We start from the raw sequence: 21,297 nt of genomic DNA on the forward strand, positions 1-21,297 counted from the left end.
CAATATTTTTGCACAACAACATTATAGTGAAGTATAGCCATAGTTGGAGCACGTGAAAGCGGGACATGACGTGCCCAAAGCGAATCACAAAGTCAGATACTTCATACATGTAACGACAGTACACGCCTGATGCCTCCAGTTGCAGTCGCGTTAATCCTGGTCTAATGTTGACTTTATCACTGAGATAACAGAACAGTCACTTGAGGCATGAAAAAAGTTCCACCCTAAAATAAAAAAGGGAAAAAAAGAAAAAAAAAATCACTGGATGGCAGCCTCTGATTGGCTGCGCCCTGTTCCTCTCCTCCTTGTCTCCGCCCCATAACAATTCACTCGGAACACAATGTTTAGAATCTCAACTCCATCAACATGCCTTGAGTCTACACGGGACATGGGGACTTTAGGCGCACGGGACATGGCCTGGTGAGGGTTAGGAGTGCGTAAAAAGCGCCGACAAAGTGGATAAAGCTACGTCTGGCTGTGCGTAAAAATGAAGTTCGCTCAGTTTCTGCTGAAGAATGGCTCGGCGGCGGGGATACCCAAACTCGTGGAGCGTTTCGCCAAGTTCTCGCCGTCTCCTCTGTCCATGAAGCAGTTTATTGATTTCGGTGAGTCCCGCTCAGACCGCCCGGGTCCGCTTGGCTTTTGTCCCGGGGTAAGATGCTGTTGTGCGGTCACATGGCGCACGCACAGATCACGTTCTTTTCATTTATGTAAGACCAATAGGTACTTTTCTAGGGTTGTACTGACATTGTATGGGTGTATAAAGCTCATATTACTGTAGCCCTACTTCTTAATAGCATATACTGTTTATCCTATTGAGAGGGTAGAGTAATCCGATTTTCTTAGATAGATAAATGTAGCATTTTGTAAGAGATCAAGTAAAAATTAGTGTAGTGTAAGTTAGCCTACTATACTACAGCATTCCTACTTTTACTACATAGACTAATATATGCCCATGAACCACTATAGAACCTACCTGGACAACTGAGGGATTACACACATACAAGGCCACATGGGAATATAAAACAAAGTACTATAATTGAATGTTGAAAATCACATTCGACTGAAAGACTATTTTTAATTATCATTGTGATATCAGAATCAGTATTGAGTATGGAGTCTATTCTTTAGTGTCAAAATCAAGCTTGAAATTTTAGTATCGTGACATAATTACTACTACTACTACTACTACTACTACTACTACTACTACTACTACTAGTACCACTACTACTTTTACCAAGCCACTACCTCCACTCCTACAACTATTGTACTATCTGTTACTTGTACTCTTTGATATATCATTTGCAGTAACATTGTAATAAGCTGTAGCTCCTCCCTCACTGCAGACGCCAGCCTAGCCACAGAGCACAGGGTCAAAGGTCACGAGAAAGTTCTTTGTTACATGTGACCAGTGCTGTGTTTTCAGCTGGTTGTGGCTCAGTGATCAGAACACTGGCCCACCAACTAAAAGTTCAGAGGTTCTATCCCAGCTCATATCAGTGCATATTGTTGTGGTGTTCTTTGGCAAGACACAGAGGTGGGCAGAGTAGCCAAAGATTGTACTCAAGTAAGAGTAACGTCACTTCAAAATAATATTACTCAAGTAGAAGTATGAAGTAATTGTCCAAGAAATTACTCAAGTAAGAGCAAAAAAGTATTTGGAAAAACTACTTCTCAAGTAAGAGTAATTTATAGAGTTAGGGTTAGGGTAACTACTAAACTAAACTACTAAAATACTGCATTTTCAAAAATGAGGCAAACTAAATCATATCTTAAGGAGCTGCTAGAAACACAATGTTCAAATCATTTCACATTATAACCCCAATTCCAATGAAATTGGGACGCTGTGTAAAACAAAAAAAAATACAGAATACAATGATTTGCAAATCCTTTTCAACCTATATTGAACTGAATAAACTCCAAAGATATGATATTTAATGTTCAAACTGATAAACATTTTTGTTTTTATGCAAATATTCACTCATTTTCATTTTGATGTCTGCAACATGTTCCAATAAAGCTGTGACAGGGGCATGTTTACCACTGTGTTACATCACGTTTCCTTTTAACAACAATCAATAAGCATTTGGCAACTGAGGACACTAATTGTTGAAGCTTTGCAGGAGGAATCCTTTCCCATTCTTGCTGAATGTACAACTTCAGTTGCTCAGCAGTCCAAGGTCTCCATTGTCATATTTTGCACTTCATAATGCGCCTCACATTTTCAATGGGAGACAGGTCTGGACTGCAGGCAGGCCAGTCTAGTACTCTTTTACTACAAAGCCATGCTGTTCTAACACGTGCGGAATGTGGCTTGGCATTGTCTTGCTGAAATAAGCAGGGACGTCCATGAAAAAGACGTTACTTGGATGGCAGCATATGTTTCTCCAAAACTAACACACCCCCAGACCATCACAGATGCTTTTGAATTTATCAATCCGGATGGTCCTTTTCCTCTTTGGCTCACAGGACACGACGTCCATGATTTCCAAAAACAATTTGATATGTGGGCTCGTCAGACCACAGTACACTTTTCCACTTTGCGTCAGTCCATCTCAGGTGAGCTCGGGCCCAGAAAAGCCGGCGGCGTTTCTGGGTGTTGTTGATATCTGGCTTTAGATTTGCATGGTACAGTTTTAACTTGCACTTGGAGATGTAGAGACAAACTGTGTTAACTGACAGTGGTTTCCTAAAGTGTTTCTGAGCCCATGTGGTAATATTCTTTACACATTCATGTCTGTTTTTAATACAGTATCGCGTGAGGGGTCGAAGGTCACGCGCATTCAATGTCGGTTTCGGCGTTGCCGCTTATGTGCATAGATTTCTCCAGATTCTCTGAAACTTCTGATGATATTATGGACCGTAGATGATGAAACCCCTAAATTCCTTGCAATTGTATATTGAGAAACGTTCTTAGACTGTTGGACTACCGGTATTTGCTCACACAAATCGTTGCTTGTGAATGACTGAACCCTTCGGGGATGCTCCTTTTAGACCCAGTCATGACACTCACCTGTTTCCAATTAACCTGTTCAACCTGTTCCAAACAGGTGTATTTTAAACATTCCCTAACTTTGTCATTCTTTTGTTGCCCCTGTCCCAGCTTTATTGGAACGTGTTGCAGGCATCAAATTGAAAATGAGTAAGTGAGTGAATATTTGCATAAAAACAATAAAGTTTATCAGTTTGAACATTAAATATCATGTCTCTGTAGTTTATTCAGTTCACTTGTGTAAGATTACTGTTACTTCAATAAAACATTACTAATAAAACATATTATTAAGTATGCATGAGCATGCGCTCACTTCTCTGGTACTGTATGCAGTGGTCTTTTCTTTTACCTGAGGCTGAGTACTCCGTGCGGACTATACAAGCTGATGACAGCAGGGGAGAAGCTTTTGGAGTGATACACAGTGACAGACCCAGGCTCCTCTGCACAGACAGACCCAGGCTCACCTGTGCACATAGACCCGGCTGAGCTGCACAGACTGAGGCAGGAGGCAACGTGTCAGTGATATTAAGTTGATCCAAATTTCTTCGTTACACGAATGTGATGCAGTTCTGCATCAACTTAAGTAGTGGCAGTGTGAAAACAACCTTAGTTTGTTGTTCTGTGCCATGTGACCTGTGTTCTGTGTCATGTGACCAGGCTCGGCCAATGCCTGTGAGAAGACGTCCTTCGTGTTCCTGCGCCAGGAGCTGCCCGTGCGATTCGCCAACATTATGAAGGAGATCGACTACCTCCCTGACAAACTGCTCAGCACACCATCGCTCAAGTTGCTGCTCAGCTGGTACTGCAAATACTACTGCTAGTACTACTATTACATATTACTATACAACTACTACAAACCACTACAGATGCTGCTCAGCTAGAAATCAGCTGATACTGCAAATACTACTAGTACAGCATATTATTATACTAGTACTGAAAGCACTACAGACTTACCACGTTGTTGGACAAGCTGCTGCTCACCCAGTACTGTAAATACTTCTGCTAGTGCATGAACAGTGCCCCCCTCCCCTCACTGCCTCCCTCCCAGGGACAATAACCACATCCACCAATATTATAACACTGAACTGGACTTTGCATTGTTGCATAATGACATGAAATACTCCACATATCTGTATGTCCCTCTGATACACTGTTACTGTTTATTACACATATACTGCACTGTCATTATTGTGCTAATGTTTACACTGGGGTTATCTATGGGTTTACTGGACAGGCTCTTGCACCTTTAGCATTGTACTAATGGATGTAATGTCATTGTTTTCTATGACAATGACAGTAAAATCTTGAATCTAAATTGGTGCTCAGCTGGTACTGCAAATACTACTACTGCATATAATTATACTACTACTGCAAACCACTGAGCTGTCCCTCAAGCTGTCGCTCAGCATGCTGGTACTGCATACTACTACTACTACTACTACTGCTGCATATCACTACTACTACAAACTATTATACCGTTTCTCAAGCTGGTGCTCAGCTGGTACTACTAATACTAGTACTAGTAGTACTTCTACTACTAACTACTACAGACTTTACACTCTTAGCACTTTGCTCAGCTGATATTGCAAATACTACTAGTATCGCATATTACTATGTTGCAACTACACACCATTATTGTTCAGATTCCAGCTCCTTCTCAGCTGCTGCTGGAAATGCTACTACTACTGCATATTATTATAACTACTAGTACTAGTATCACTACTACATACGTCTACTCCATCTCTCAAGCTCCTGCTCAGCTAGTATTGCTATACTACTGCTTATTACTACTACACATAATACTATTACTGCACACTACTACAAGTGCATACTAACCCTGCTATTACATACTATTCTAAACCACTTCTATCAGCACCCTTTATCTCCAGCTCCTTCTCCATCCTTCTACTAATACACACTACAGGTACTACTGCATACTATTACATCTATATACTACTAGTTTTGGTAGTTTTTTTACTACTACAAACTACTGCTGTATTTTATACTGCTGCCATTGCTTAGTGTTACTACTGCAAACCATGGCTACTACTGCATTCTAATGCTAATAATGCTAATAATGCTTTACAGTGTATTTTTCATTCTCTTCATATCTATGACAGGTCTAAACCAGGACTATAACAGGTCTAAACCCTGTCTAAAGCACATCTAAACCAAGTGAAAAGCAGTACTATAACAGGACTATACTACGTCTTAACCAGGAGGTCTAAACCATGTCTAAGCTAGATCTAAAGCAGGTCTAAACCATGTCTAAGCCAGGTCTAAACCAGGTCTAAAGCATGTCTAAACCATGTCTAAGCCAGGTCTAAACCAGGTCTAAACCATGTCTAAACAAGGTCTACAGAAGGTCTATAGCCCTCTTCGTATATAGTCGTGATATTGCCATAACAAAGGCTGAGTGTAGGAGCTAAAGGCCAGCCTGCTCTGTATGTGTGAATGAGATAAGGTCAGTTGGCACACCTTCATGTGTGACCAGGCCAAAACACAGGCCAGAACACGGACTGTACACAGCTAGAAGCAGACTGTGTGCAGGGCCCCACATCAATACAGGGGCCCCAAAACCTAAACACATGTCACATGAACATTGTGTTCATATGGAAATATATAAAAGTATTGATCATTCAGATGTTGTTGTTTTGAAAGTGTGAAATGTAACATCTCTGAGGGAGGATTTGCCACCTGCTTGTTGCCATGGCGATGTCACTGTATTGCCTGGAATGCTCCACAGGATGACATTAAATGCATCTATCGAGCATTTATTTCATTATTTCATTAGGGCCCATATAACTGTTAACTTTAAAAATGCCACTAAATGACATCACAAGGTGGAATGAAGCATTTTGAGCTTTGGAGATGCCTAATAATCCAGGATTACTCAAACGTGTGAATGAAACAAAACACAACTCCAGGTCTGTTTTTGATGACATAACAGTATTCTAACATGACTAAAATCTCACAGCTGCTTAATATAGGACCTTTAACAAACATTCATTCTTAAAGTGAACGGACTCTCCATATATCTGACCTGTCTCTGAGATAGATAAGTACCATCGCAAAGTCATTTAAAAGCCTGAATAATTTAAAGGATAGGTGGAGGAGTGAAGTCTCAGCAAAAATGTGTGGACTATTAATCAGTGTGAGTGATATACTTTTATCAGTGAATCAGATTGGTGTCCTTATCATGTTAATATAGTTTCAAGTATAACCTTCTCCACCTGCTGTACATGTGTCCCTGTGTATGTGAGAGAGACAGTACAGTGCAGTACATAGTGTCCTGTTTCATGTGGGATTGTTCTAGAGGCTGTTGTTAGCGGTTTGGCTCTCTCTGTAAACGCACGCACATATATCTATATCTTACATATGTGGAGGTATATATGCTGATGGTGTATGTTAAGTGTGATTACCAGAATAACTCACCTTTGAGACTCCATTGTACTGTAGGACTGTATCTGCCCTCCACCTATACATGGTACACATATATAAGAGTATGGTTATCACTGCACTAAATACGGAGTCATTTTAGTGGCTGCTGGTGATATGTGAAGGTCTACATGACCACACATCACAGAAGCACGTGACCTAACAGAGGCCTCTGATTGGCTGGCTCCTTGTTACTCGCTCATGTGCCCCACCTGAAAACCATCAGCTCTGTACAGAATGTTATGTAATGCGTACCTTTGTTTTTTCTCATGTGGTTTAGATTCTTAATGGGGATGTAATAGTGTGGATACCAGACAGAAAGATATGTTGGGAAAAAGATTACGGCTAATCTAAAATGTTCTTGATGGATAAAAAACAAGGTTAGCCATTTTATTGTCAGGGGTAGTATATGGTTACCTCTATCGTGTATGTATTCATTGTGTTGTAATAATTGTAAATATTGTGGGCATGCTAATGTACAAACCTAAGGCACTTTAAAAACAGACAAAAGAAAGACTGACAGGAAGACAGTCTACAACTTTGCATTTGTGTAGAAAATACGTGCAAAAAATGTCTTAAAATTGAAAATGTTGTCTCTACTTTAAATGACTGAGTCCATGGCACAGAGCAGAGGTGACCGGAAGGACACAGGAAGGTGAAGTCAGCTGCCCTTCTCTCCCTTTCTCTCTGTTTCCCCTCCCTATCTCTCCCTGTTTCTCTCTCCCAACCTCCCTCTCTCTCTCTGCCTCCTTCCCCCGCTTTCTCTCTCTCTACCCTCACTCTGTCCCTCTTTCTTCTACTCTCTCCCCATGTCTCTCACTTCCTCTCTTCCTTCCTCCACCCCTCTCTTCCTCCTCCTCTCTTTCTGTCACTCTCCCTCCCTCCTTCTATCTCTTTACTCTTTCCTCTTTTTCTCTCCATCCCCCTCCCTCTCTCACTCCTCCCTTCCTCTCTCTCTCCCCCTCCCTCTCTCTCTCTACCTCCCTCTCTCTGTCTTCCTCCCTCTCTCTCTCTACCTTTCCTCTCTGTCGCTCTCTCTTCTACCCCCCATGTCTCTCACCCCTCTCTCCCTCCCCCTCTCTTTCTGTCTCTCTCCCTCCCTCTTTCTGTCTCTTTATTCTTTCTTCTTTTTCTCTCCATGTCCCGCCCTCTTTCCCACTCTCTCTCTCTCTCCCCCTCTGTCTTTCTCCACCCTCCCTCTCTATCCCTGTTCCTCTCTCTCTTCTACCCTCTCACCATGTCTTTCTCTTCCTCTCTCCCTGTCTCTCTCTCCCTCCCTCTTTCTGTCTCTTTACTCTTTCCTCTTTTTCTCTCCATCTCTCTCCCTCTTTCCCTCCCCCCCTCTGTCTTTCTCCACCCTCCCTCTCTATCCCTGCTCCTCTCTCTCCTCTACTCTCTCACCATCTCTTTCTCTTCCTCTCTCCCTGTCTCTCCCTCCCTCTCTCTTTTTATCTCCCTATATCTCTCTTCCTTCCTCCCTCCCTTCCTCTCCCTCTTCTCTGTCTCTTCCTTCTTCCATCTTCCTGTCTCTCACCCTTCCCCCCCTGCTACTCTGTCTCTCTCTCCTTCCCATTCACCTCGTGCCTCTCTCTCTCTCTCTGCCCCTCCCTCCGTCCGTCTGTGACCTTTCCTCTACTTTCTGCACTGTCAGAGGAAGTGTGAAAGCAGCGCTGCACATCTCTTTACCTCTCAGCTCATGTCATGGATTTATCTATAGTGTTTTTACTGCCTGAGCGAAACTGCATTACTGAACTTCATGTTTGTGCCTGAAATGTAAACCATAAAACTACATTGATAAGAAAGGCAAAGGTTTATCGCTCACGTAGATGTAGATTATTCCAATATGGCATAACAACAACAAACTATAATAACACTTTTGACACGCACACATTTGCAAGCAATAACAGATGTATTAAAATGTACTTTGGTGCTAAAACAAGGGTGGAATGTAGAAAGATTTATCATAAAACTCCACCCCTGGGCTTAGACAATACGAACAGTTTTGAATAGTGTTTCATCCCACTGTTAGCGCTAAGTGTGTGCTCTTCTCCTCAGGTACTCCCAGAGCCTGATGGACCTGGTGGAGTTCTTAGAGGAGGACCCCTACGACAAAGACGTCCTGAAAAAGTGAGACGCGGCACTCTTAGGAGCTCTTTTAACCTGCTGAATAGTGACGAAAGAAAGTTGAATTCTATCACCTGGACTGCGTTTTTAGAATGAATATCCACAAGGCTTCTTCAGTTCTGACGCAGCTCTGGTAAAGGACTGGCTTGAGGTCCTTCTATGGATAGCTGCGGATTACACTAGCAAGCAGCGGATTTTTTTTTTTTCATTCATGTCAAAATGCAACACCGCCGTCGTAATACACGTCGTTGCGCCAGCGTGGTAATTGTTCAATACTTTTGCAGTTACGTACAAAAACATTTCCGTGAAGGCCTAACTCTGCTATATTTGAACAGCAAATTGAATAAAATGTTGTGTTTATTGATAGTAACCATAGAAATAATAAGGAAAGTATTTGTTTGTTGTTCTTCTGAGACTTGACTTAATTCTTACATTGTCATCATATCGATATTGTGATCAGTGTATTAAGATATGTTTGGAATCTGGAGAAAACTGTGCAGATCCTCCCTACTGTAAGGAACTAGGGTGTATTAGTTTGAGTGCGGTTAATGCCTCCCATCAGAAAGATAATCAAAAGAGGAGGGTATTACTCTTCAATGGGGTAATTAATGAACACATTATTGTTTTTAAAATGGTATGTTCTATAGAAAAACATTACACAACCCACAAGCCTTTAAGCCAGTCCCTTACCAGAGCTGCACCAGAACTGAAGAAGCTAAACATGTGCTTTGTGCCCAGCTTCACAAACCTGCTCATAACCATCCGAAGCCGACACAACAACGTGATGCCCACCATGGCGCAGGGCGTGCTGGAGTACAAGGACGCCTTTGGGGTGGACCCCGTCACCAACCAGAACGTCCAGTACTTTTTGGACCGCTTCTACATGAGCCGCATCTCCACACGCATGCTCATGAACCAGCACAGTGAGATATACGATAATACTATTACAACTGCTACTACTGCTGCAATTGCTAATACTATTACTGCTACTGCTACTACTACTGCTGCTATTACTGCTGCCCCCTGCCCAAACACATCAGAGACTCATCCACACTCACCATCGTCAAAAAAGCCCTGAAAAGTCAACTGTAGTAATAATAATAATAATCATCATCATCATAATCATAATAATAAATATTTACATGGGTATAAAGTTAATGACTGACTACTACTACTATTACAGCTTTGTTTACTACTTATTACGTAAGATTATGACAAATATTAACATAGGTAAAGTAATGGACTGATGACTACTACTGCTATTACTATTTAACTGGGTCTATAGTAAATGAGTGGTTTTGTTCCAGCTCTGATCTTCGATGGCAGTAACCAGGCCCATCCCAAACACATCGGCAGTGTGGACCCATCGTGTGACGTCATAGAGGTCATCCATGGTAAGTCATGCTCCATGTGTGTGTACTGTGGACTCTCAGCTGAGCGTGCCGGGCCAAATGTTTTCACACTATTGCATGATCCTGACCTGAATACAATGGACTAATAATCATATGACCAGTGTACACTAAAGAGCCTCCTACCCAATACGTGAAACATCAACATTATCTGATTTGTACAAAACTTTGGGGTAAAATTCTATGCATAAGAAGATGCAAAAAAAATCTATTTTGGATATGGGGTATTTTTCAGAGTTGGTCAACAAGGGAGCAAAGACTTTAAAAAATCTTACATACACATGCTTAGTCTGACCGGGTTGCGTTACTTCTACACTGGCTGATATTACATTGATCAAACACAATGATCAGTGCTAGAGCACCACCTAAACAAAATACTTTGAAATAATTAGTTAATTTTGCAGAAAATTCTGTTGTATACTACTGCTCCAAATGAAACCTATGCCCTAGTTTTTTATAGTTTGCCTCTATAATCATTCCTTTTTTTGGTGCACTATGTAACTTTTCTGATGGAGGGTCTGTTTTTACTTTGTCTGGAATGTTACACTATATTACATTAAACATATCTACCTCACACCTATTTGATTAGTGTTTTTATTGCTCAAAAATCCTTGAAAAACATGTATTACTACTTTCAGTGTGGTCATCTCTCTACCTTAGCCTGGTGGTGTCACCTGTTTGTCCCTATAGAGAAGTTCAATGCCATACATGGAACATTCCAGGCAAAGCAACTTAATCTTCATGAAGAATGGCAGACCAAGGAGGTTGCAAGTAATTCTGACTTGGTTTGGTGGGATAGTACCTGTGGTATTAATTTATTTAGTTTCACATCAGTTGTGTTGTGCTGTGAAGGGGGAGTTGCATGAAGAGACTCAAAAATGAAAGTGAAACTCATAAAATATGTTAATATGTTGTTTTCGGCTAATGTAGCATTTTCAAAACAATAAAAGGTAACATGTTTAACAAAGAAAAACTTTGTCTGGTAATACACATCAAACTCGTTCCTATAGTAGAGTTGGATGATGCCAGTATTACAATTTTCTTGGCGTCAGATCTTTATATTGCTTTTAAGTGGTAAATGAAGTCATCTGCTTCTTCTGAGTGAACATTTGGGTCCAGTGTGCACTCCCCTTGTGGACAGAGTTGTTTCTATTTTAGTTCATGTTTTTTTGTCCACTCAAAGCTACCGTAGTTTCCATATTGTTCCAGACTTGGGACCATGAGTGACTGGAACATGACACAACTCAAACTCTTTATAGGCCTATAAAATAATAGTTACCTTGTGTTGTACTGCAAAGTTCTGCCTGGTGCATGTGCACAGAACCATCAGATATTACTGAATTTAGTTTAAAGTTGTGAAAGATTGTTCAAAAGATGCATATTCTCTAAACACAATGTGAAGCAAAGCATTTATATAACATATAGCTATAGTGTTTACAAGTAAACGGCAGCTCATATTAGGGTCATGTCTCTGTCACTCATGGATCCTGACTCGCTCACCCTAAAATGTACCTCACCAGTCTGAATCGAGTGGACCCAAATGTTCATATGTTCACAACACAGTCAGTAAAAGCAGTAAAGTGCATCACAGGGACATACAGTGACAGACAGGGCTACTTATTGTGGGTTTGCGATCAATAAAAGGATCTGGTTTTGTCTGTTTTAGAGGAGCTAGACTCTGTGGGGGTAAAATACTACATTTACACATGATTTATTTTTTTAGACCTTCATTTTGATGTCTGTTCAGTGTGAATCCAGAGATGTTGAAGGTTTGATTGTGCATTGTTCTGTGTGCAGATGCCTACGAAACGTCCAAGCTGCTATGTGAGCAGTTCTACCTGACCTCTCCGGACATGGAGATCACACAGGTGAACGGTGAGTCGCACACAGAGCCTTTTTACTCTGCTACTGCTGTGTGACAGGAGGAGGAGAGACTCACCTGGCTCTGTGACCATGGTTTTCACAACTCTTATAATGGACCTATTCTGCAAAATTTACTTTTTAGACCCTTTAACCATGTTACAGTTTGTTTTTGAGAGTGATTCATGCATGTCCGGGTAATCTTTATACTCCTGTATTCAAGATATCATTGCTCCAGTCAACCCCCATTTTCACCCCCACAATACAAGACGATTGCTCTGTGCTTACTCATTTTTTTCTGGTGATACATCTAGGATTCTTGAGAATTGTACAAATGAAAAAAAATCTGTGGCTCGTCACTAGTGTCATGTGCAGCTGTCCATAGGAGATGCTGGCACCTCATGTTTTATTTTATTTTTTATTTTTAAATCCATTTTTCTACTGTTTGTGTTTAAACCGAATTACTGTTCCTCAGAATTTCATTTTTTAGAGAAATGAAAAAAATATTTCTAATTATTGCAATTGAAATTTTCCGCACACTCTAGTCTTTAATATAAGGGATACATGATTACTTATACATATGCAAATCAAAATACAACTTTTAGTAAAGTTATGATGATACAAAGTCATTAAAATATGGTTAAAAGCTCATCTGGATGTAACATCTGATTCATAATTTGAAGTACACAAATGCACAAATCTGGTATTTTCAAAAGATAGACACAACAAACTAAAACATACCTGAAGGAGCGGTGCAAGAAACACAAATGTTCAAATCATTCATCATCTCATGTAGGACTAAAAGTATGGCTCTAATAAAGTACTCAAAAAGTTATTCAAGTAAATGTAACCAAGTACTACCCATCTTTGTCGTGTCATGTAATGGGACAAGCCTCACGTTGTTTTCTGTCCGCAGCCAAGCAGCCGGGAAAGCCCCTGGACATCGTGTACGTGCCCTCTCATCTTTACCATATGCTGTTCGAGCTCTTCAAGGTACATGCTCTTTGTAGTATCACAAGTAAAGTATTGCACAGATAAAGCTAAACCAATTACCCTCTTTAGAATGCCATGAGAGCCACAGTGGAGACCCATGAGAGCAGCCCAGTGTTACCCCCCATCAAAGTGCGTGTGTCCCTGGGCAGTGAGGACCTGACCATCAAGGTGAGCCTGAGTGCGGGTTTACAGCTGACCTTAAGGAGGGTTCAGATCGGGGCCAGGAGAGACTGCTAAAATACAGCAAAAGTAAAAACAGGGCGCTGAGTACATTGATGTTTGCACTAACCTTTAGACCGCACTATCAGCTGCCAGTCTGAGCGGGCACCACTGACAAACAACTCCGCTTTATACAGCCACTTTATCCATTTTACTGACTCTTTATCGGGATTATATATGACAGACTCAACTGGAAGTGTAAACGTTCTCATTATTCAATCAGAAGTCAGAAAGTGTGATTCCCAATGTGCCAATTTAACCAAGTAGCAGTTTTCAGTGGCAGACTGTCACCTACTTGTCTCCATGGAGATAGACACATTTAAAGCCTTACTGTGGAATATAAGTAATAGTGTATCCATGGACACAAGTAGGTGACAAACCTTACATCCAAACGTTACAGAGTGCACGTTTAATTCGCAGAAATGTATTTGGTAAGTGATGTATTATGCAAATGTTTATTGTCTATTGTAGATTTAGGGCTGGCAATTATTCAAATTTTTGTTGGAAGATTGTAATTATTGTTGTTTTAAATTGACATAATGAAGTGTTAAACAGCCCTGGAGTAGGATAGGAAGCATTCACTTGATCTTTAAGTTAAAGTATGTTTAAAATGTCTGCCCTGCCTTTTTTCATTAACATTTTTTTTTTTAATTAGACAACACAGTTTCATTAAATAAATGTGAAACTATTTATTTACAGCCCATGGTGATACAATGCTTTTTTCAGACATTATTTGACTTGCTTTTTTACTAAATTATTAGTTTAGACATGTTTACTGTTTCTAAATTATATTAAGTTGTTAAATGGAGGAGAAGAGAGCAGAGGTGCTGGAGAGCAGTGGAGGGACAGAACTATCAGTGCTGCTGCTGCTACAGGAGGAGGTAGAGCACAGAGATGATGACAGACGGACTGGAGACGTGCAGGGGGAGAGGTTACTTAATATATCTAGGCCTGTCTCTAAAGAGTGCTTAATAAATTATTAACCCATCAAACGTTCTGTTGTTTAAGATGAAAAAGAATATATAGCAGGTATATAAAACAATTGAAAAAAGTATCAGCTTAATATCAGTTGTTCCGAAGAGCGGCGGTTTGAATCCTGCTCCCGACATAAGCGTAGTAGGTACAGCAGTCAGATCCACCGCCCCACAGGTTGAAGGTTCAATCCCAGCTCTCACAGGTGGACATATACACTTCCAACACTTTAAATTACATTACAAAAAAAATACAAAAGAAAATGCACAAGAATAAAACTTACAATGTTTTGCCATCATAGTTACTAAGGAATTACACAAAGGATTACTTGATTGAGTGATTGAGTGACTTGAGTGATTTTAAATTTGATTAATAATTTAAAATTCTTTGAGGATTGAGTAAAAATTGTTATAAGGGTTTCCATATATCAAAATAATTAGGTAATCTAGCTGCAGTATCATTTCTACTACATGTGTACACCAGTCATAATGCAACTGTCCGTGTCAATACATTTTGAGCATTATTGTTTTGGTTATAATATAAAGTGATAAGAACTCTTTTTTTGTATTTTTTGGTGAAGTATGAATTGATATCCCTAAGGCCCCCTGAATACATGTGTCTGTGGTGTTATTGGAATGTCTATATTTAGATAAGTTATTGCTTCTTTAGTCATTTCAAGTGATAAATCTGACATCCCACACTAAGGGTTCCTGAGCACAGTGTAGTAGTGTCTGACATTACCGGGTTGTTCTGTTGCAGATGTCGGACCGGGGAGGTGGGGTCCCTTTGAGGAAGATCGAGCGTCTCTTCTCCTACATGTACACCACAGCCCCCAGCCCTGTGCACATGGACAACTCCCGCAATGCACCTCTGGTAAGCACGACCGGAGTACAACCCTCAACCTGTTTGTTCCTGTGCCTGTGCTCAGACATAACAGGCCTATTCTGCAAAGTCGATTTTTCAGAGCTTATAACCATGTTATAGTTGTTTCCCCTCAACATTTACTCACCAAAGTTGTATTTGGAGTGATTCATGCCTGTTTGAACAATCTTTAATTGCTTATTTTGAAGATGCCATTTTGACAATCACTGCACACTCACCGCTCTGTATTAACTTGGTTTTCCAATTTTATTTTCTTAATCAGTGATGCACATAGGATTGAGCAGCATCACAGTCATTTTGCTCAGCTCCGATTTCACACCTCAGTTTTTCTAGAGTGGAAGTTGTTTCTTTTATTAAGTTGTTTTAGATGAATATTGCGATTTATCCACGGGTGTCAGAAATTGTAAATGTATAGCAGACACAAGCACAGTAGGTCTTATTATTCCCATGACTTTACTTACATTTTCTTGCAACTTATTCATAACATAATGTACACGAGGATGAATGAGCACATTACACAGAGAATGGTGTTTTCAAGTCACACTAGGCACTGAATTTGACCTCCTCCTCTCTGCCCTCTGGTGGTTCCAGGCTGGGTTTGGCTATGGCCTTCCTATCTCCCGCCTCTACGCCCGTTACTTCCAGGGAGACCTCAAGCTCTACTCCATGGAGGGTTACGGCACCTCTGCTGTCATCTATCTCAAGGTACAAACACGTCTACAAACTGCAACAACCCAACAAGAAAACATTTTATATGACAACACTCACGGCGTCATTTTTGCTACTAATCTGTGTATATTATGTTGTAAAAGCATTATCTATGGTTCCTAGTGCTTTTTTGGTCATTTTAGTGCAAACTAGGTATATTTGCAGCTTTCTAGTCAAACATTTATAGAACTGAGTATGCGTTGCCTTCATTGGCCACTGCAATTCTAAGTGCTTGGTGACATCACACAGGACTGCCCTGATTACAGCCAGGTGTGTCTGATTAGAAACACTTTAAACTTTCTGTACATCTTTGCTATTTTATGTTTGAATTTCCATCTAATGAAATCACAAGGTGGGGTGGCTGTTAATTTAGAGAGGAAGAATGACAAAATATGCAAGATCATTGAAATATGTGTTTGTCGAGAGAAAGAGTGAGAGATGAAAGCGGCGCTCTAGTGTTTTGGACTGATACATGTGACCTGTGTTAATGCGTGACAGAATAATTAATCACGATTTATTTATTAACAGGATAACGCGCCCCGCTCTTCCATATTAGCTCTGTATAGACTGTACAGTAAGCATTGACTTTATTGCATTGAATGTCTGTATATGAAAGAGCAGGAGACATTTTAAAGCTAAGAACTGAAAACAGGGGAAGTGAAGCCTGTTCTCAGAGTAAAGAAGAAACTGCAGTTGAGTAACATCCCGTGCTGAGTTGTGGAAATGTCTCACACTGATAAAGCCGTGGACTTTCTCACCCCTTTAGTCCTCTAGACCCAGACTTCCACATGTTGTACTGTAATGACAAACAGGGCCAGTTAATGTATGACAGTGCACTGCAGAATCACAAAGCAGATGTTTATAAAACCATTATAAATCCACAGAGCTGAAGGTTTGTACTAGAAGTCAGGGGATTCTAGAGGTGTAAGGTTATGTTGGGATACAGGAGCCATTCATACCATGTTTGGAGTTGTTATCACAAACCTGCAGTCATCACTTAATATCAAATGATACGTTGATTTAGAGCAGCTGTTCCAGATTTTTAACGTCTAATAAAGTCATATTTTTCTCCAGTACAGAACATTTGTAAAAGCAGCTATTACACTCAAAATAAGACTGCTGTGTACTGTCTGCATCTCATCTTTAGTGAACCAGGAAGTACCACTGGTTTGCTGTTAGCATGCTAGTTATTTTTAGTTTCACTTTTACAGCAAAACTCCGCTCTGAGAGTTGTGAAAATCGCTTGTAAACTCATCACAGTGAATACTTAGGATGCTCAGAATGGATTAGGGAAGTGAGGAATAACTCTGGACCATTGGAAACCTTTTGAAATGAACTCGTTTTTGAACTTGTTTTTCATGTTCGTAAGACGGTAAAGATCTTGCAGAAATGTCCTTGCCATAGCGTCACTTATAAAGATTTAATGTATTGTGTTTAATGCTCATGCTGCATCACAGAGTTTTATATTGTTATTTCACCATAGCAACAAGGCTATCATCTATTGTGTTTTTAGTTTTACAAACGGTTACACAACCTATTTGAACATTTCTGTATGACCTGCAGTAAATACAATCACGTGTAATTACAGGTGTGTAGGAGGAGATTTACATGAAAACATAAATCAAATTGGAGCATTCAAGCCTCAAATGCAGGACAATACAGGATCAAACATGTATAAATAAGACTCAAAGTTAATGGGGAAACCTATGCTCTTAAAGGCCGTGTTTGCCTTATGCCTCCTTTAAATAGGGGGTATTATGCAAAATGACTTTTTGGAGCTTGTCATGATGTGGTTCCCTCATTGAAAACATGCCTGAAGTGTTTTTATATGTCATCCATGCATGTTTGAGTAATCTACCGACCTCTCCTGGACACTATTGGAACCCTCCTAATAATCAGTGGGCCAACAGCCTTTTTTCGTGCAGTTGATAGATCTCTACCAAGGGAGAGTCTGTTTTCTGCAGACGTGATTTACGTGTATCAGGGAATCTAAGTATTTTGTCTCTCATTATCTCTTGCACATTTTTTGGTAATTTGTATCCTCTCACAGCAACTTTACTAACATAATAACCAAACCAAAAATGTTCACAAAAGAAGGAAATTAGCAGAATAATTAGTATGTGCGTGGATTTATATTGTGATAGTGTTATGTTGGGAAATCAACAAAAGGAGGGGAGACAAAAACAAGAGAAACATGTTAATACGTTTTCATATTATTTGTTTGCTACATTATTTTTGGGTGAGCATAGCATGATCAAAACAAACAAATTTGCCTGTGACCAGCCGTACTCTGACAGTAATAGTGTCTCATGTGCCCTCTGTTGTAGGCTCTGTCCTCCAGCTCTGTGGAGAGACTCCCCGTCTTCAACAAGTCCGTCCTGCGACACTACCAGGCCAGCACAGAGGCTGACGACTGGTGCCTGCCCAGCAAAGAGCCCAAGAAGTTGGGCAAGTGAGACCAAGAACCACCCATATGAACTGACCAACCAACCGAGACCTGCCTCTATAAGCTCCTCTTCCTTTTACTTTCACATTCACCAAACTCATGGATGTGTGGTGACGACCCCTGTCTCATAGGACAAGACCATATCTAGGGATGGGCCGATAAGGATTTTTTGAGCCAATACGACATCCGATATTTGACCTGCTACTGTGACTGTTAACCGATATTTGCTTATACTGATATTTATCGTTTAAAATCCATTTAACAGGCCAAACATATATCTTGAAGTAAAGATCACAAATAAAATTTTCATTTTTGTAAAAATAATAACAAAATTATTGTTTTGATCTGGGATATAAAATCATTTGTTCCATGCTTGTGAAACATACTGCCATATACCCTTCTATACAAAAAGGGGAATGTCAGTATCGAATATTGGTATCAAATATCAATATCGGACGATACCGACATCAATTAATGTTTAACTGCCGAGACTGGAACCAATATATCGCCCACCCTAATCATATCATATCAAGAACATTGAGTAATTTTATTTTGACAGCAGTATTCCATGTATTAAAGAGCCTGTACCTGATTTTAATGTATTCTCGTCAAGAAAAGTACTGTTAAATGAGAAAACATACAAAAGAAACAACTAAAACTAAAATATATCCTATTAATTTTCTTTAGCATTTTGTTGGGTAATAACTAAGACAATCAGGCACATTGTTCACTAAGAACTATGGGAAACCAACTGCCTGACACTGTCTATATGAGTCTCTGTCATTCATTTTCAAGAGCACCTAAAAGGTAAATAGTAGGTAGAGATTAGAGAACTTTAAGGAAACGACTGCAGGATCCCGGACAGTTGTTTCTGTGTCGTGGAGCAACATCACCGCGGCAGAAAGGACTAAGTGGGCGGGGCTAAAAGTTCAAACTAAACATGTTCTTGACTCGTGGTTTAAAATGAGGTACAGGCATTTCAACACAGAACAGTGCACTGTGTCGACAGCAGGACTTTCACTTTCACAGAGAACTCTTGAATTTGGTGCGTAATGTGATGCTCTGTGGGAGAAACCAAAATGGTCGAAGGAGAGGATTTCACCAAACAGGATTACTTAAACATGTGTGTATTAGAGTCAACTGGATAATTTTATGGAAACAGAAATTAAAACCATACTTCTCCATGGCAATAGATAGTTTAATGTCATACCAAAGGAACATTTCCATGGAAACAAGCTTGAAGTGGCCCTGCTCCAGGCTAAATAAGGGTCAGGTTTGTGGAGATGCAAGCCCACTCATGGTAAATATGGATGTTTTTCTTTCTTTTTCAATGTAATAAAAACATCCATAATGAAACACATTAGTATATGTTTCGGCAAAAAAGTTACATTCTATGACTTTAAACAAATCAATACTCAAACATGTTTTTGAGATTCAAAGAAAACAATATCAAAATACATTTCTCAATATATGTATTTTTCTTCCAATGACGAAATTTTTTTTTTTATGGATTGTATTTTTGTGACCTGTAGTAAATGTGCTGAAATGTGCCTAAAATCTTTCTTCAGGTGTTACGCAAACGTGAATGGACAGTAAAATCAACCACAATAAGTTTTTTTTTTTTGTTTTTTTTGTTTTGTTCCTTTTGTAAATTAGCATGTCTTTTTTCTATAATATCTACACAGCAACTATTTCCATATTCTGTTGAATTTTGTTATTCTGTTGAAGATCATTTTTTGGCCGCCTCTACAACACAGCTCAGTTTACGATAAGTCCTTCAAAGATACTGTACCTGATTTTACTGTGTAAAATGGCACTAGTTCATTTTAAACGGTTTGCAGTGACCCAAAGCTGCTCCTCACTCACCCTGTGCATTCTGGGCATCCTAATTATTCAAAGTGATGAAGTGCTTTTTTCAATTTCTAGAGACCAGTACAGAGTTTGGCTGTGACGGTAAAGCTAACATCTATCATGCTAACCGTGTACTTCCTGATTATCGGACAATCAGACGCATATTAGATGCAGATAGTACACAGTGGACTTATTTTGACCTCAATAGCTGCAGCTACAAATACATGGGAAAAAATCAGGTACAGGACCTCTAAGATCACAATTTTGTATCACGCAATTATTCATAAGTCAGTACAAACGTTTATTTGTTTGTTACTAATTATTTTTGCATGACTTGAAATTGACTATGCAAAACCACGCAGCCTGTAGCATATACAGCTCCCTGCTCCTGTCAAAGGGGATAAACAGGTCTATATTTTGGTGCTTTTAGACTATTGCTATATGAAATGTTAACATGATTGTTTATTTTATGTACTTTTTTCAGCAAATTTGTGTGCACAGTTTGAGAGTGTAATTTTAAAGCTAAATGTGATTGTTTGAACCAGGGAATGCGTATTATAAAAGTCTCCCATTGTGTTACATTCTGTTGTAGGTTCATTTCTTGCACAGTAGAAGTCCACGTAGACGCGGGTAAAGCAGCCAAAGAATGTACTTAAATAATGTTAAGTAACGTTCAAAATATTTCTCAAGTAGAAATAAGTAGTGGTCCAAGAAATTACTCAAGTAACAGTAAAAAAGTAACTGGGAAACGTACTACTCAAGTGAGAGTAACTTAGAGTAACTGTCGGGATGTAATATCTGACTTATGATTTGAAGTAATGTAGTAAGGTAAATGCATTCAATATTACACAAAATCTGCTGGTAGACGCAAAAATGGCACAAATTAAATCATATCTGAAGGAGTGGTACAAGAAAGTACTCTGAAAAGTAAAATTTATGAAAAATCTAACAGAGTAACTGTTACTGAGTACTACTCACCTGTGAGTCTGTGTAGGCTCTTTATGTGATTATAGTCAGATTTCTCCATGGATTCATTGAGAGCACTCTTGTTCTACATGCAGATCAAAATCCACATAGGTGTGAACAGGAGAGCAAAGAGACATTCAGAGGAAATGTTTTACGCATTTGCACCAAAATGACACATGACGCTGTTCAACCCTATATATATCACTCATTAAGAAAATGAAATTGGAAAAAGTACAGAGCACTGGGCGTGTACCAGTGGCAGTGAAATCTAAGGTAGTCGGGGGCACAAAAACTGGAGCGAGTGGATGTCTTGAATACAGGAGTATAAAGATTATTCAAACATGCATGAATCACTCCAAATACAACTTTAGAGGGTAACAACTATAATATGGTTAAAAGCTCTGAAAAGTCCATTTTGTATCACAGGTCTCCTTTAA

The 21,297-nt window shown here is 39.7% G+C and overlaps 1 protein-coding gene across 1 annotated transcript; it reads left to right on the plus strand.

Annotated features, from left to right (window-relative positions):
- Window positions 1-373: 373 nt before the first annotated feature.
- On the plus strand, window positions 374-20,474 carry pdk4 (pyruvate dehydrogenase kinase, isozyme 4). The gene is made up of 11 exons (XM_033975645.2): window positions 374-605; window positions 3,650-3,791; window positions 8,486-8,557; window positions 9,293-9,477; window positions 9,862-9,948; window positions 11,761-11,838; window positions 12,740-12,816; window positions 12,886-12,984; window positions 14,767-14,880; window positions 15,481-15,594; window positions 17,925-20,474. The coding sequence occupies exons 1-11, from the start codon at window positions 488-490 to the stop codon at window positions 18,051-18,053; spliced, it is 1,215 nt and encodes a 404-aa protein (XP_033831536.1). The 5' UTR covers window positions 374-487; the 3' UTR covers window positions 18,054-20,474.
- The last annotated feature ends 823 nt before the right edge of the window (window positions 20,475-21,297 follow it).

Source organism: Periophthalmus magnuspinnatus, chromosome 11 (genome assembly GCF_009829125.3).
Source record: "Periophthalmus magnuspinnatus isolate fPerMag1 chromosome 11, fPerMag1.2.pri, whole genome shotgun sequence".
Taxonomy (NCBI): domain Eukaryota; kingdom Metazoa; phylum Chordata; class Actinopteri; order Gobiiformes; family Gobiidae; genus Periophthalmus; species Periophthalmus magnuspinnatus.